The 16,037-nt window shown below is 36.8% G+C and overlaps 1 protein-coding gene across 3 annotated transcripts; it reads left to right on the forward strand.

Moving 5' to 3' along the window:
* Window positions 1-1,368: 1,368 nt before the first annotated feature.
* On the forward strand, window positions 1,369-14,322 carry LOC121953977 (tumor necrosis factor alpha-induced protein 2-like). 3 transcript variants are annotated; one of them, XM_042501268.1, is made up of 12 exons: window positions 1,369-1,472; window positions 4,728-4,934; window positions 5,966-6,611; window positions 7,766-7,877; window positions 8,227-8,349; window positions 9,841-9,935; window positions 10,054-10,146; window positions 10,248-10,374; window positions 11,208-11,327; window positions 12,497-12,652; window positions 12,867-12,988; window positions 13,762-14,322. In XM_042501268.1, the coding sequence occupies exons 1-12, from the start codon at window positions 1,430-1,432 to the stop codon at window positions 13,910-13,912; spliced, it is 1,995 nt and encodes a 664-aa protein (XP_042357202.1). In that variant the 5' UTR covers window positions 1,369-1,429; the 3' UTR covers window positions 13,913-14,322. The 3 variants fall into 3 exon arrangements, with proteins under 3 accessions (XP_042357202.1, XP_042357203.1, XP_042357204.1); XM_042501269.1 differs by lacking the exon at window positions 1,369-1,472 and adding an exon at window positions 3,587-3,667; XM_042501270.1 differs by lacking the exon at window positions 1,369-1,472 and adding an exon at window positions 4,559-4,614.
* Window positions 14,323-16,037: the final 1,715 nt, after the last annotated feature.

Consider the following 16,037-nt stretch of genomic DNA (forward strand, 5'->3'; position numbering starts at 1 on the left):
CTGGAGCACGAAGAAAAAAAACTGGAAAAAATGCTGCCAGGAAAAAATTATGCAACAGTGAATTACATAAGGAAACAGATCTATGATTGTTTTTTTTCTTCTTCCTCCTCTTCCAAGTCATTGTTGTACTGAGTACTTTCTTGTTTTTTTGTTTTTTTAATATTATATTTCTGTAAATTTAAAAAATAATAATAATCCAGCACTTAGTACAACCATGACTTGGATAACAGCTTTGTGACCATCAGGCCGACACGGAGACCAAAACCTGAGCTCACACACACTAAACCTTTAAATCTTGCTGCAGACAAAAGTTTTGAACGTCCAGAAACAGCTCCAGTTCATTAAACATTTGGTGATTCATTACGCTCCAAAACGCTGGACCAGCGTGCTGGAGGATCGGAGAGGAGCTGGAAGCACTGATGCTTTTAAACTGTCTTTTTTTCTGGCCTTTATGTCGAGTCACAATTTTATGGTTTATACTTATCCTACTTATTAAGATCCACTTTTGCTTATTTCATGTGTTCTTGCTTCGTTTTTGTTTCTTCAATCGAACTGTAAAGCACTTTAAATTGCATTTGATTTAAAGGTGCAATATGAATAAAATTTGATTGATTGATAAAGCCTCCAACTGTCTTGAGCCTGAAAGCTACGATCAAAGAATCAAAGAACAGGTAATTGTAAAAGTATTATAGATCAATAATAATCAATGACCAGATGTTCATCAAAATGTTTATGTAGTTTTGTGCAGAGTATAATAATAAATCAAATATACATGGTTGCATCTTTTTTTGCAGGTATGGATGCTCTTAGAATGACCTGTGATGTCTGAGCTGTATGATTAAAAAAAATAGAATAAATAATATAAAAACAAAAATAAATAAACTGATATAAATTTTGAAATAAAATGTTTTTAAAAAACTCAGACAGAGAAACAAATATGATGAAAAGAAAAGTGTTTATGAAAATTTAAAAAATGAACAAATAAAAAAAAAATAATTAATTAATAAAAAATCTACTCATCTTACCATATAATATATTTAAAAAATATATACATATGAAGAAAAAAAAACACAGAAGCAATCAATGACCAGATGTTGACACAAAATACTTAACAGAACTTGTGTCCTAAATTTTTGATGTTCCTGTTCTCATGAATCAGTATTTTTTTTTTTTTTTATAAAATAACACCTTTCCCACGTTGTGAGTTCAAGCTGCACATTATCTTACAACCACTCGTACGTTTATTCTCACATCATAACAGTGAGGTCTCAGTGGAAACATGCATGAGTGCAAAAATGGAAATCAGTGGTGTATTTTTTCACAACTTAACCAACATCCTGACATCAAAAGTCACTCAGCATTTGCGCTCAGTGTTGAACAGACGAGGGAACATCACGCACCTGTGAGCGAGCTGCCTGCAGGAGCGACGATGCAGTGCTGCTGTTTCCCCTGCAGATCCTCCACAGCAGAAGGTGAGAAAAACTGTTCATAGATGTCAGAAGATGGAACTGCACATACCGAAGTTTTGATATGATATTAAAACACAAAATAAATACTGCATGTAAGAAGTTTGATGAAATGAAGCTTTTTAGCAGCATGGTGAGCTGAGCGAGAGCTGTCAGAGAAAAACCAACAGATGTGGTAACGAACTGTGTTTCTCCCGTTGAACAGTGTTTCCCTCTGTTATGAAAAAAATAATAATTCAAGTTCTAAAAATAATTCAGGGTTTACTTATAAAATCCATATGTTTTTTAACATTTAAAATAAAATAAATAAATAGGTTTTGGTCCAAATGTTCAAAAGCGGTAGACCAAGTATGACTTACTGTATGTAGCTCCTATGGATTACCATTGTTTGGCTGCATTGATCAAACTCATAGTGTAAGAATGACAGTTTAAATTATATGAAATATAGCATATATTATAAAATAAAATAAAAGGATGGGGAGTGGGGAATATAGAAGAGAGGATAACAAAAAAATATATATATATATATATATATATATATATATATATATATATATATAGATATGTATGTATGTATGTAGATAGATAGGTAAGTAAAAGATAAATAAAAGAATAAAAGATACATATACATAAAATATAGAATTAATTTGAAATAGAACTGTATTTGATGCTAAAATAAAAGTAATGCTAAAGTAATTCAAAGAACACTTAAAGACACTTACGTTTGTAATAAAACCACAAAGTAATAAGTAATAATAATAAATTAAATATTTCAGTTTAAAATTACAAAATTGTCAAAGATGCACTTAGCTTTTGTGTCTCTTCGTGGTCCTTTAGTTTCTCTTTGTTGTTGGTTTGACCCTTTTGAAGTTATTTTGTCTCTTTTTAGATCCTTTGCATCTCCTTGTGTCACTTTGTGTCTCTTTGAAGTCATTTTGTGTCTCTTTGGGATCATTTTGTGTCACTGGAGTCATGCTGTTTCTCTTTTGGTTTTTTTGGTTTTGTGTCGCTTTGTTGTTGTTTTGCCCCTTTTTGTGGATATCTTGTCTCTTGGCATCTCTTTGTGGTCATTTTGTGTGTCTTTCTGGGGGCATTTGGGTTTTTTGGGAGTCATGTTTGTCTTCTAGTGGTCATTTTGTATCTCTCTTTCATTTGGGGTCTTTGAGGGTCATTTATGTCTCTTTGTGGTCATTTTTGTCTCCTAGTGGTCATTTTTTTAATAACATTGCAGTTCCTTTGCATCTTTTTTTGGTCATTTTGTGCCTTTTTTGTGCATTTTGTGTCTCTTTGTGATCCTTTTGTGTCTTATTGTGGTCATTTTTTCTGTCTTTGGGGTCATTTGGGGTCTTTTGAGGGTCATTTATGTCCCTTTTTTTTGGTAATTTTGTGCCTTTTTGGTGCATTTTGCATCTCTTTGTGGTCGTTTTGTGACTTTTTAGGGTTATTTTATGTCTCTTTGGAGTCATTTTTGTCTCTTTGTGGTTATTTTGTCCCTTTGTGATCATTTTGTATCTTTTTGCAGTTCCTTTGCATCTCTTTGTGGTCTTCTGGGCTCATTTTGAAGTTGTTCCCTGTCAGTATTTTGGGCTTCTGTGCCTGTACAGCCGTAGACGCCTCCTTTTTCCTTAAATCATAAATCATTGCCTGGATTTTGCTGACGCTCAGCAGTGGGTTGTTTCCTGAGCGCCTCAGATTGCTTATTTTCTAATGATGTGATTTCTTTGTGTCAAAAAGCGGCTGATAATGTGTTTTATCACTAAAAAAATACATTAGCTGCACTCACAGATGAAAACAAAACTGTGAAATAAACGGAAAAAATGCCATTTCCTTTTGGCAAAAGTCAACCATTAGTTTTGAGGATATCTAATCTAATTTTTGACCAGTTGGTGGCGCTATAGAGAAGTGAGGGGGTCACTTGAATGTCTCTACAAAATTTCATAACCGTCCACGAAAGTGCTGTTGAGATATATCATTCCTTACCAAGGCAAGTTGCACAAGTGTGTCTAAAAAAAGCCCAGTGTGTGTGTGTGTGTGTGTGTGTGTGTGTGTGTGTGTGTGTGTGTGTGTGTGTGTGTGTTTGTGTGTGGACTTTCCGCTGCTCTTTACATCATCTGGAGCAGGAGGAGCCTTCCAGCCTCTTTAAAATCACCAGCTCAGAGCAGCTGAACTGTTAGTAACAGAGCAGCGACTGTGAGATCCGGGTGAGTAAGAGCTGCTGGAAAATTATCTGCATGTCCGGACCGATTAATTATGTGTTTCATTCTTCTAAAAAAAGTTTCTGAGCAACTTTCGCCACATTACAATAACTGTTAAAGATAATGGTTTTGTGTTGTTTTTGTGTTTTTATGTTTATTCATCAATGTTAAACTGATATTTAGGACATTTATTTACTGTCATTACAATGTCCTGTTTTTTCAAGTGTTGATTGCACATTCTGTCTTTTTCACGTGACTTTTTTAAAGTTCTTTGACTTTGCATTAATGAGCACCTAAATTAGCACCTATTCTTTGATACCATGAAATAACTAATTTGGCTTTTAATCTGAAATAAAACAGGATGTAAGTTACACTAAGAGCAGTTACTGAACTGTTTAGCTAACTACTATAAAACTTGTTTTTTTTTCATAAAATATGAGAAAACACTATTATATAGTCATTTAATGTGCAAAAACTCATTTTTAAGCGAAAAAATAAGAAAAAACATATGCCCCTTCATTGCATGTTTGTGTTTTTATTTACTGTTACACCCTTGTCCTGTTTTTTCATGTTCTTATTTTTTGCATCTGTTTTGTTTAGTTATTTTTATTCATGCTTTTTTATTATTATGTAGGCCTAATTTCCTTTTTTCTTATTCAGGCAATACCATTACACAAGGTGTTTTGGAGACATTTTAGTTTTTACACTATACTGTCTCTCTTGTGTGATTGCATTCATTTATTCATGTATTTATTCATTTATCAAAAAAATAGCAATTGTTTGATCAAAAAAACGAGTTTGGCTTTTATTGTGAAACTAACACAGGTCTATGGGAGCAGTTAGTTGTTTAGCTGACTTAAAAACTTTGTTTTTTGTTTTTGTCATTTGATCGTCAAAGGGGGGATTGGCATCCTTATAACAGCAAAGTAAAACATACAAATATGGATATAAAGGTAATTTACGGTGTAGAATTTAAATAAAAGCTAAACGTTAGTTCATGCAATGAAATTTGAGCTTTTCTGGATTTTTTTTAATAAATAAAAAAAATGTTTTTGTCTCCATGTAGAACCATCGCAGCCTTTCTTAGACCGCTGGTCGCGTCCTTCCTCCCGGGTAACGATGCTAACGAAGCCAGACAATTTCAGGTTCAACTTCCTCCAGGATCACAAATGGACCTTCGGGAGGGGCCGCAGACGGCGGTCCCCTCCCAACAGCAGCGAGCCCTCCCCCACTGACAGCCAAACATCACCAAAAGAGGAGGAGCCCCAAAAGGGTCAGTTAATCTTCACAAAAAAGTTCATAATTTAATGTGTTTAAATTTGACTCACTTCCCCAGATAACAAACATCACAAAGATTATTGCTGCATGAACCTGAGATATGTTTACAAATAATGACAGTATGAATATTATATCAGCTAATAATAACTGTTATTTTAGGTTTTGTAACAAAAGAAAAAAGCTTAATGTTTGATGGTTTAACCTGTGAAAACCTGTGAACCCTGAACAAAATTATGACTTTTTTTTCACAAACATGAGAAAAAAAAGGCAACGACCAACATGGCAGAAAATTTTCACAGATTGAAAAAAATAGATATATTATATTTTTAAAAAAAGAAGAAAAAAAAGGCAAGAAAAAAAATCGAATATTTTTGTTATTCATAACTATTATAATTTAATATTAAACGTTTGTTACAGGATTATTTTAAAGCACTTTTGACATGTAATTTCCTCATTTTTTAACCCTCTATTTTTTATTTTGATTGTTTGTTATAAACTAATTTTCAGGCCTTTTTTTGTGCTTTTCACTAATGCCTTGCTAATTATTAGGTCATTTCTTCTCAAGTTGCTCATTGCTTTCTTCCGATGCTTCTGAAAGAAAGTTCAAGCCAATTTGCTCAGTTTTCAAAGTTTAACCCTCTGAAACATGAAGATCTGCTTCCCTTTCTTCACAAACATTGTAGCGAGCAAAATCTTTGGGAGTTTTGTGCAATTAGTCACACCAAACCGATAAAAGGCCTCTTTTTCTAAACCATTATTAAGTCATTTTAATTTTGTCTACTTGTATTTGTGGATGTCTGCTACTGCTCTGTGCATTTTTCTTTGTTTTTCTCTTTCATCATTTTTGTAATATTTGGAGAAAGAACTAAACTAAAAGTTGAAGTTTGAACACTGAACTGTGGTAAGCGAGTACATAGCAGATGTTTCCATCGTAAAAACAACTGTTAGCTGTAGCCTTAAATGCAATCTGTATTTCTTTTATCCATTACTTCGTCATAAACGTCATCTGCTACTTTTCTCCCTCAGTGATCGTCAGAATTGATCAGATGCTGGAGGCAAAACACTTTTATGAAGTCGGCCTGCGACTGAACCAGAAAGAAGAGGGTCTGTTTGGGGATGTCAGGGAGGCCGAGGCACTGGCACATCATGATGAAGAAGTCAACAAGCTGGCTGCAGACTACAGGGCCCTGGAGGAACATGTCCTGGAGACTCTGAAACTGTCTCTCAGTTTGGGACAGGTCAGCTTAGAGGCTCTGACGTCTGCTGTGAGGGCCATGAAGCAGCAGGAGGACCAGGACAAGCTGTGGTCACAGAGGGATCACACACCTCCGGCCTGGAGGCCCAGCGGCTGGGGGAAGCTCCACGACTCGACGCTTCGCAGCTTGGTGGAGGAGCAGATGGACACGGACCCTCAGACGCCTCCTGTTGACCAGGTGGACCAGTCTACGATCCAGGCGGACCTCCACAGCATGGGCAGGCGGCTGAAGGAGGACCTGCAGTCTGTGGTGAACGTGCTGAAGAACTGCTACCCTCCTGAGCTGGACATCTGTAATTTTTACGCCAGCTTGTACCATGAGACCCTCAGCGCCAGACTCAGGAAGATCGCAGACTTTGGTCTGGATGACAAGGACTGCACCTTCCTCCTGCGCTGGGTGAACGAGTACTATCCACAGTAAGTACTTATATGTAAAGTATTTTTGGGTCCATTCTGTTGGAGTGTTTTTGTCTTGGTGGCAGCTGTCAGTGTGTAGATCTGTCAATCCATCACGTTAATCCAAAGTGGGCCAAAATTTCTCAACAACTACACTGTGTATAAGTACACTTTTGAGGCATTGCTTTACTTTAGTATTGCCATTTTAGGCTATTTTATACTTCTACACCACTACATTTTTAAGCAAATATTGTACTATAATTATCTCAGTATTTTTGGTGCTCAACGCTCTCACTCTTGCCACGAAAGGCCCAGAGCATCTGCACGTACTGAAGAAGTATTACAAACTAATCAGAGGAAAGATTACCACAATATTTACTGAGACCTTCGTGCTTTCCAGATGATAAACTGTTCGTCTTGTTCCCCCCTTAAGACAAATTTCACAATACTAGAGTTGATCCGAATACTCTGATTAAAGGAGTGTACAGTACAGATAAAGTACTTCATTTGAGTGCAAGTATCATTTTTGCTATAAATGTGAGTTTTTACAAAATTGACGTGTTTCCATTTTGCATATTTTATATTCTTAATTTCAGTTTGTGCAAACCTGCCTGCTTTCACCTGTAATACTGTTACCAAACAGTAACCAACAAGTCCTGCAAAGCCTCCCTAAAACAGATCACAATCCACATCTAGAACTTTCTTTAACCTAATCTCTCATCTGAATCTGTGCCTTCATGATTTTATTGCGTGAAATCAGTGGAATAAATGAGGAAGCTTCGCTTTTGCCTTCAGCTGCTCGGGTCAATTATTGGACAAAACATCTCACCCTAAAGTTGTGAAACCGTGTAGAAAACCGTTGCGAAAAATCTTCAGCTCTGTGCCCAAAGTGAATTACAAAATACATCCAGATGCAACTCAGCAAAAAGACAGATTTTTGGTTTTACTGTTTGTTTTGGGTTGAGTCACAGCCTGATGTTCACAAGGCAGTTGACTTTTTCTTGAACAAGTTGCTGCCTGGTCTTATTTCGATATGTTGAAACTGAAGTCGGAGAAAATGAGGCATTGATTTTTAATGCTGAGTGATGTGAAAGAGTGCAAAATTGACATGAAGTCACGATCTTGTTGTTTCTCCAGGTGTCGATTAAAGTTGGGATATCTGCTCTCTGTTTCAGAATCCTTCAGAATCCAGAGCTGGCCAGCGAGATCAATGTCGAATCGCTGGGAAAGCTGCTGCCGAAAGAGTCACTGGACCCTCTGGAGCATCAATACCTGGACAAACAGCAGGTAACATCAGCTGCTGCTACCTGCTTCACTTTAGTTGTTTTCAGTTTAAGTTTGGTTGGGTTTGGTAGCTCTACTTGAACTTTTACCCCTCCTTAATTAAGTTCAGGTGTAGTTGGGTTTTTGTGGGTATTCATGGACCTCTGTTGATGGATCTTAGTGTTTTTGGTGATCTCCCCTGAAATTAATACCTAAATTGTCAATATTATTTCAAGTTTCAACACTTATTTTGGGTAGTAAAGGACATTGTAGCGCACAATTGTACAATAGCACAATTGTTCGATTTAATCACGTGTCTCATATATGCGTGCGATATGTAATGTGTGACAGCAGCATGTTTTTGTGTTTTCAGAGTGAGCTGACAAGGTACGTCGGAGCTATTCTGGAGGAAGCAGAGCAGGATTGGAATAAAGGAGAGGAGCCAAAAAGAGAGGACGGCTGCTTCGTCAGCACTGTGGCCTACGACATCATCCAGGTACATTATCATCAGTAAGACACACCTGAATCTGCTGCTCCTCTGAGCTTTACTGAACTTTACAGCGAGTTTAGGCTCATTGTTTTTGTTTTTTTTCTGCCTCATAACTTTACTGTTCTGGTTCACTCTAAACTCTCTCGCAGTGTTTTTTTAAAGAAAAATCAGTAAAAATACACTCAGCCTGTAGTTTGAGCAATAGCCTGAGAATCTGCAAAACTGCCGGATGATGCAAAATGCATAATTTGGTGGAGTCTTGCCCAGAGGGGAGCAGGAAGATGGAGGCGCTGGATAGATAGAGGGCAGTTTAAAACGGGGATTAGTCAGGGAAGTCGGAGCCTGTCAGCACGTTTCTCAGCACGTTATTTTCCAGGATGCTTTTACGTATTAACTAAAACCAAACTGGAGACAAAAAACTGTTCAAACATTGAGCAAAAGATTAACCAACAAGGAAAACAATGTTTGTATTTTCAGATAAAGGGTTAAAACCACAGTTCTTCTGTTCAAAGTCAACTAGATGGGAATCATAATAACAATAGGCCAGTTTTTATGTATGGTTTATAAGAGGTGGAGAAAAGAAATCATTACAACTTAGTATCATGATTTTTTGTATGAAAATCATTTATCAATCCATCCATCCATCCATTTTCTTCCGCTTATCCGGGGTCGGGTCGCGGGGGCAGCAGCCTAAGCAGGGAAACCCAGACTTCCCTCTCCCCGGCCACTTCATCCAGCTCTTCCCGGGGGACCCCGAGGCGTTCCCAGGCCAGCTGAGAGACGTAGTCTCTCCAGCGTGTCCTGGGTCTTCCCCGGGGCCTCCTACCGGTGGGACGTGCCCTGAACACCTCACCAGGGAGGCGTCCTGGAGGCATCCTAATTAGATGCCCGAGCCACCTCATCTGGCTCTTCTCAATGCGGAGGAGCAGCGGCTCTACTCCGAGCTCCTCCCGGATGACTGAGCTTCTCACCCTATCTCTAAGGGAGAGCCCAGCCACCCTACGGAGGAAACTCATTTATCAATACATGGATGCCAAATATTCTTTTTTTCGTATAAATAATTACAAATACTACTAAAAGTTCTGAAAGCCCTCTAGAATAATCAAATCTGTTTGCTTTTTCAGTTCACTATATATATATATATATATATATATTTTGCTGCAACAAAAATGACTGCAGTCTGACTGAAAACTTTAACTCAACTGATAAAACAGATACTGACAAACTTTTCTTTTGGGCACAGAATTTGCAGTTGAAAACATGTAATATATTGCAATATATGCTATCACAACACTCACAGCAAAACATTTAAAATTGCAATAATATTGTATTTTGACTTGAATATTGTGATAATGTTGTATTATGAGGTGATTCCCACTCTGAATATGTATACAGTTCAAAGACGAATAAGTGCTACTTTCTTTACTTTATTTAAAAACACAGCAGTCATTTCAGCTCGAGCTGTCACTGATCTGTGTTTCCTCCCTCTTTCTTCAGTTTATCAATGGTATGGTGACGTCAGCTGAGCGAGTTGTTGGAGATCTGCACAAGGCTCAGAAGATCACGGTGCAACTCAAAGATTTAATGCAGAGGTAACAAAGCTGATGATTTTCTATTGAATAATGGCATTTTAGAAGGCATTTTTGTCATGTGCTTAACAACAAAACACTGTTAAATTGTAAATTTACCCTTTTTTTTCAACTTGCGCAGGTTCAAGATCTTCCAGAACAACATCATCAAGAAAAACACACCCAACAGCCAGCCACTCATCAAGGCAAACCTCGGCTGTATCGAACAGTTCATGTATGTTTCTGACAATGATATATGATATGCCATATTAAGAATTTAAAAAAAGGAGAAAATGTCACCCTGAACCTAATGTGAATTTTGTGGTCCGTCTGCAGGGACTTCTTTGAAAAGAAGAGCCATCTGTTCACGGAGGACGTGCAGAAACACTGTCTGGATGTTTTGATTGACATGAAAGAATCTGCCCACACATATTTATTAAAACCTGTGCACAATGGCCTCAAGGTGAGTTTATTTACAGCATATTTGAACTATTCTTAATATTGTCAACAAGTGTCATGAAAAGACCAAAACCAACAGTGAATTTTCCTTCTGAGGAGTATTGTGTGTGTAACAAAGTCTGCTGTATCTTTGTCCCTTGTGCCGTAGAGCTCCATTATTGTCCAAAAACTATTAAAAACACACCAGTGAGCCACACTGTATCACTGGGTGACATATTCCTGCATTATAAACAAACGCACTGTAGTTTGTTTTGTATCACTCCCACAACGCAGCGTCCTGCAGCCACAAATACTCACTAGAAAACCAAATATGGATTAATCCCCCACTGAAAATAGTCCCTAACACATGCACTACTTTATTCTGTTTGTTTGGTACAAATTACAGTGAGCAGCTGTCTTTTTTCTTATTCAAATATGCAAGCCTGTTTTAAACTTTTTTGTCTTTAAAAGGAAGCCGGGGGCTCAGTGTGAGAGCCTCAAACAGTTGGAAAACATTGAGAGATACATTAATTTTCTCACCAAGCATAAAAGAAAAAAAAAGTAAAACAAAGGTTACAAACTTTTCCACAATAAAAGCATTTAGTGCAAACTACCAAACAGGCAGAACAGTTAGAAACACAAGAGCAACTAAATAGAGAGAGAAATAACATTAACAACAACAAAAAAATATCAGTGAATTACTATTGAATCATAGCTCAGGAGAATCCATCAGATATAGATCCTCGCAGCTTTTAAAATGAAGATATTTGCAGAAATATTTGATCTTCTCATTTCAAATTCTCTGCTACTTTTGATGAAAGTGTTACATGTCTAATGCACCGTGTTTGTCCCTCACAGCCGCAGTACCGCAAACTGGGAACCAGCGACTGGCTGAATAAACCCCTGTTTGAGAAGCTGCTGGTCAGCCTCGAAAAAGAGCTTCAGGATCTTCAGGGCTCGACTGAATCTTGTCACCAGGTAGATGGAAGAAAACACAAAACACATTTAAAAACTTTACAAACACTTTTTCTTACAGCACACGCTGTTGTTAAGATGTTTTGAATGTAGTTTTTGTTTCAGGGAGCCTTAAGTTTCGATTTATTTCCATAAAATCAGCTACGTTTACTCCCAGCTGGGCTCTTACGTCAGACAAATATTAAATTTTGGTTGGAATGAAAATCAGTTTGATGATATTTAAATGTCTAACAACATTAAAATATAACATTGTGTGGACCTAATCCTTACAACATTTTGCGGAAGCTGGGTTTTGTTCTCCATACCTCATTACTGAATGTTGTTATTTTCCATCAAGATGACGTCGACATGAGACATTTTCAGTGGTCATGGAAAACCCCAAAAAGTCATGGAATTTCACAATCACATTTTCCAAACTTGGAAAAGTCGTGGAATTTGTTGTTGTGTAATGAAATTGTCACAGTAATCTTCAGGGGATCATTTTCCACAGAGAGTAACATTATGGTAAATTTATTTTTTGTAGCTGACCACCTAACGTAGCTTTAATGTGCAATGTTTGTTCCCGATCACGGAGACAAGGACATCCTACACAGCATTTATCATAACATAAAAAGAGCAGTTTATTTCAAGTTGAGCCCAAACAATAGTTCACTTCTTCAACCCTAAAGTAACCTAAAAAAAATAACTAAAGTTAAGCAAAAGGCAAGCATCTCACTTGAGCTCCTAAAATCCAAAATAATAGAAAACATGCAAAAAATAAAAAGTAAAAAAAATTAGCTTTTCAATCCAACTAAACTGCTTTAAAGTGCTCTATATTTACAAAAACTGAAAAAATAGCTGGAATAACAGAATATTTACAGCTGATAACACAAAATAACTGAAAGCCACAAATTAAAAGCCCATTAAATAACTCCTACAAACAAAGTTACCCAGTCAAAACACAGTGATTGTTGAATGAATGGACAATAGCTGCCCGGATGTTGTGAAAACTGCTTTGTACAGTTCATAAAATAGTCAGAAAATTGTTATGGTTAATAGAGTAAAATATGTAAATTGGTATTGATCTATAAACTTGGAAAGATTCAGAGAAAATTTACTGTCATAATTTTGAAAACAATGAAATTGTTGACTTTTTGCACCAATTTCTGATTCGATGATTGACTGTATTTCAGAAGCTGATTGGCCAGCTGCACCAGGAAGTGACGGCAGAATATGTGAAGAGGCTCCTGAAGGGACAAATCAAGCTGAAGGACATGAGGCAGCAGCTGAAGGCCTACGAGACCGTGAAGGACGACGCAGAGAGTTTACACGATTTATTCGTCAAAATGGTGAGAGTCTAGCCCACATTTGCTTTAAACAGGCTGTAGATTTTGAGAAACATTCATTATTGGCCGAATTTCAATATCAGAAACGAAATGTCACTGAACTAACCACAGAGTGTGATCAATGAGTAAACACGGGAAACCCACAGTGACCACAAAAGATTAAATCCTCCCGAAAACAGGAGGCGTGTGGATCTAAGTCGCTGCTCTGTCTTCACAGGGATCACGGGAGGACTGGCTGAAGGAAATCCTGAACAAGATTGCAGAAGTACTGAAACTCCAAGACCTCCCCGCCCTTCAGATGCATGTCGTCTCTCTGGGAACGTCATATCCTGACCTCAGGTAACCTTTGCACTCTTCATTTTGGACTTTTAATGACTTCCAATCAAACAGCATATTTCACACACACATGCAGTGGTCTGTTGCCAGAAATGTAACTGACCCACAAAGGACAGTATAGCATCGTGCTGGGAGAGGTTTACAAGATTTTTGAGGTCAGCATAAACAAACCCACTTTTTAGATGCAGCTGAAAGCAAACAGGAAGTGGAAATTTGTTCAGATGTTTCCTGGCAGCAGGTTGAAGCAGAGTGTTGTCTGTGTCAGTCGTACGCTGAAGCAAACATAAGTATTGCAATGAAATAAAAATACTAGAAAGACTGACTTTTAACGCTTAACTGCTTTCTTTAGTGTTTTTATTGGTTAAAATCACTGGTTTTATTTGTTTTGGTGAGGAGGAGACAAGAAAATAATTTGGCTCCACGTTAAAACCTCCTGAAAATGAATTCTGAGGAGATTCTAAGTGGGAAAAACTGACTTCAATGATGACATTGCCTCATCTTTTATTATTGTTTTGAATGAGAGATTTGGAAATTAGATACTGTACTTTTAACTAACATATATTTTAGCTCGACTAAAATAAATCTTTGGGATGGACTGATGCTGAGAAATAATGTCACTAATAACATTTCCTGACGTTATTTGATCACCTTGTCTCATGCAATCTTCACTCTACAATCATGTTCAAGTGGCTCTGATATTTTGATTATTAATAATTAATTTAGGGGATTAAAACGATACATTTTAAAGTTTTTCTTTTCCTTTTTCTTACCCACAGTGAGAAACATGTTGCGGCTCTGCTCAAGCTCAAGACCAACCTCACGAAAGACAACAGGAGAATAGTCAAAGACACTCTGTCGGACACTTTGAGGGAAACAAGTGGCGACGCTGATTCCCGTCCGTTTTTCTCCGGAGTTCAGGTCAAATGAACCGCAAACTCCTTAAAGTCTTTCAGTTCTCCTCATTTTAACAACATGTGAAGGTTTGGCTGTACAGTGTTATGTATCTGTGTGTTAGATTTGTGTGTGAGAGTTATGTGTTATAGATTACTGTCTGCAGACGCACTGTAAAATGATGGGATGAGTGTTTTAGTCGCTGTATGAGTGTGTAAGCTACAGGTCACATCAGTGCCAGTAAACGTGGTACTTTTTACTGCTGAGTGTGTGTTTTTGGAAAGGACCAGTTCAGTGTTTGCAAGTGTAATTCTCTGAAAGTGTATATATAGATTTTTAAAAAATCAACCAAATCAGTGTAGTTTATTTTCATATTGTGTGCAATAAATGTAGAGGTAAAGCTTTCATTTTTATAGGTTTACATTTTTTTATTTAATGTCATATGAAGTATGGAAAAACTTTAGAAAAATGTTAAATGTAAAATAATTTAATAAAGAAATTTGGTGAAACCTTAATGTGATTTCAAGGTTGAGTTGATGAAAAAATGTTTTTTTCTACATCTGTTGTACATTTACTTAGTATCAAAATCATCATGTAGATAAAAAATAAAATGTTTTACTGCAAATTCACATGAACAGACACACAGAATATCATATAGTCAATTTTTTATAAAGTATATAGACGCCTCGCTCTTCTTTAATCATTTTATGATGTTGCAGCCTTTTGATTAAGACATTTAAATTACATTTCTTCTCATCAGTCTGCACTTAATATCTACGGTGTCTACACTTTATAAACAGGACTTAATGTTTTTTTTGCAAATTTATTAAAAAGAGAAAAATGACAGAAAAGTATTCAAACACTTTACTTTGACACTTGATTTTTAGCTCAGGTGTCTCCCATCCATCCTGATCGTCCTTGAGATGTCTCTGCACTCTGATTAGACTCAGCTGTGGTGAATTCAGCTGACTGGACACTTGTCTATAAAAGGTCTCACAGCAAACTCGAAACAAAAGCAAAGCCGTGAGGTGGAGGGTTGTGCCTGCAGAGTTTAGAGATTGTGTCGAGGCGCAGATTAGGAGGTCATGTTTTGGTTTTCTCGTTGCAGACAGTGTTGGGGAAGCTGCTCTGAAAGTTTTGCAAGCTGCCAGTTACTTCACATCAAAGAGTTTGCACAGATGTTTCAGGGGAGAAGGTGCTAAAGACAAAAAAAGGGCACCCCTCTCATAATCATTCATAAAACATAAAGTTACAAACAGCAGCACAATCTCTTATGACATGTCTCTGCACCTTGACTGGAGTCCACCTGTGGTAAGTTCAACTGATACGACATAAAAAAAAGCAGGTTTCCATTACAGATGTGTTCGAAATTTAAACAGTATTTTATAATAATATATATAATAATAAAGTTTAGTAATATAGCACTTACTAAAACCAACGTCACAAAGTGTTATCACTTAAAATCTCAAACATTTTGAATTTGAATTTGAACTTTGCTTTTTGTATATCTTAAAAAAATAGAATGAAATACAATAAGGATATGATATGATAAGAATATTTTTACACAAACATACAAACATATCCAAAAAGGAGTGGGAGGAAGTAAAAAACGTATTAAATCCCACCCACTCTCCATCAGTTATTGCAAAATAAAATGCTTCGCTTCCATTTTATACAAAAAAGAAATTTCTATGCAATATTCTATGTGCAACATATTAACATTGTTATTTTTTTTAAAAAGTGCAGAAGATAGAGAGAAACAAAAAGATAATAATAATAACAGGAAGAAGACATGCTTCAAATCAGTGCAACACCATATCATAATCCCTAAAAACAACACAAAATAGACAATATAAGAACAACACTCAGGAAAAATGTGATTCTTTATTCAGAGTCTATGACCTGACCTCTGATTTAAAGACCACTGCAGTCTTCCAATCTGAAATTAAAGCACGAAGGACGATTTGGGCGTCATTAAAACTCAAGATAGATCTTATTCCTGCGATGTTTCTCAGATGAAAATAACATGACGGGATGATTTTGTTTGTATGTCTCTCAAAGGTGAAGTCATTTTTGTTATGTTGAAAAAACACAGTTGCGAGATGACTGCGTTTGTGTGTGAGTGATGTTCTGCGACTTCTCTGGCGATGACATTTACGAG

The sequence above is a fragment of the Plectropomus leopardus genome, chromosome 14, assembly GCF_008729295.1.
Source record: "Plectropomus leopardus isolate mb chromosome 14, YSFRI_Pleo_2.0, whole genome shotgun sequence".
Lineage (NCBI taxonomy): Eukaryota > Metazoa > Chordata > Actinopteri > Perciformes > Serranidae > Plectropomus > Plectropomus leopardus.

What these genes read in the sequence shown, in the direction of transcription:
- LOC121953977 (XM_042501268.1), top strand. Translation starts at nt 1,430, where the DNA reads ATGCAGTGCTGCTGTTTCCCCTGCAGATCCTCCACAGCAGAAG. An exon ending in TGGCCTACGACATCATCCAG is followed by an intron (nt 8,350 to 9,840) that starts GTACATTATCAT and finishes CTCTTTCTTCAG; the next exon opens with TTTATCAATGGTATGGTGAC. An exon ending in CTCAAAGATTTAATGCAGAG is followed by an intron (nt 9,936 to 10,053) that starts GTAACAAAGCTG and finishes CAACTTGCGCAG; the next exon opens with GTTCAAGATCTTCCAGAACA.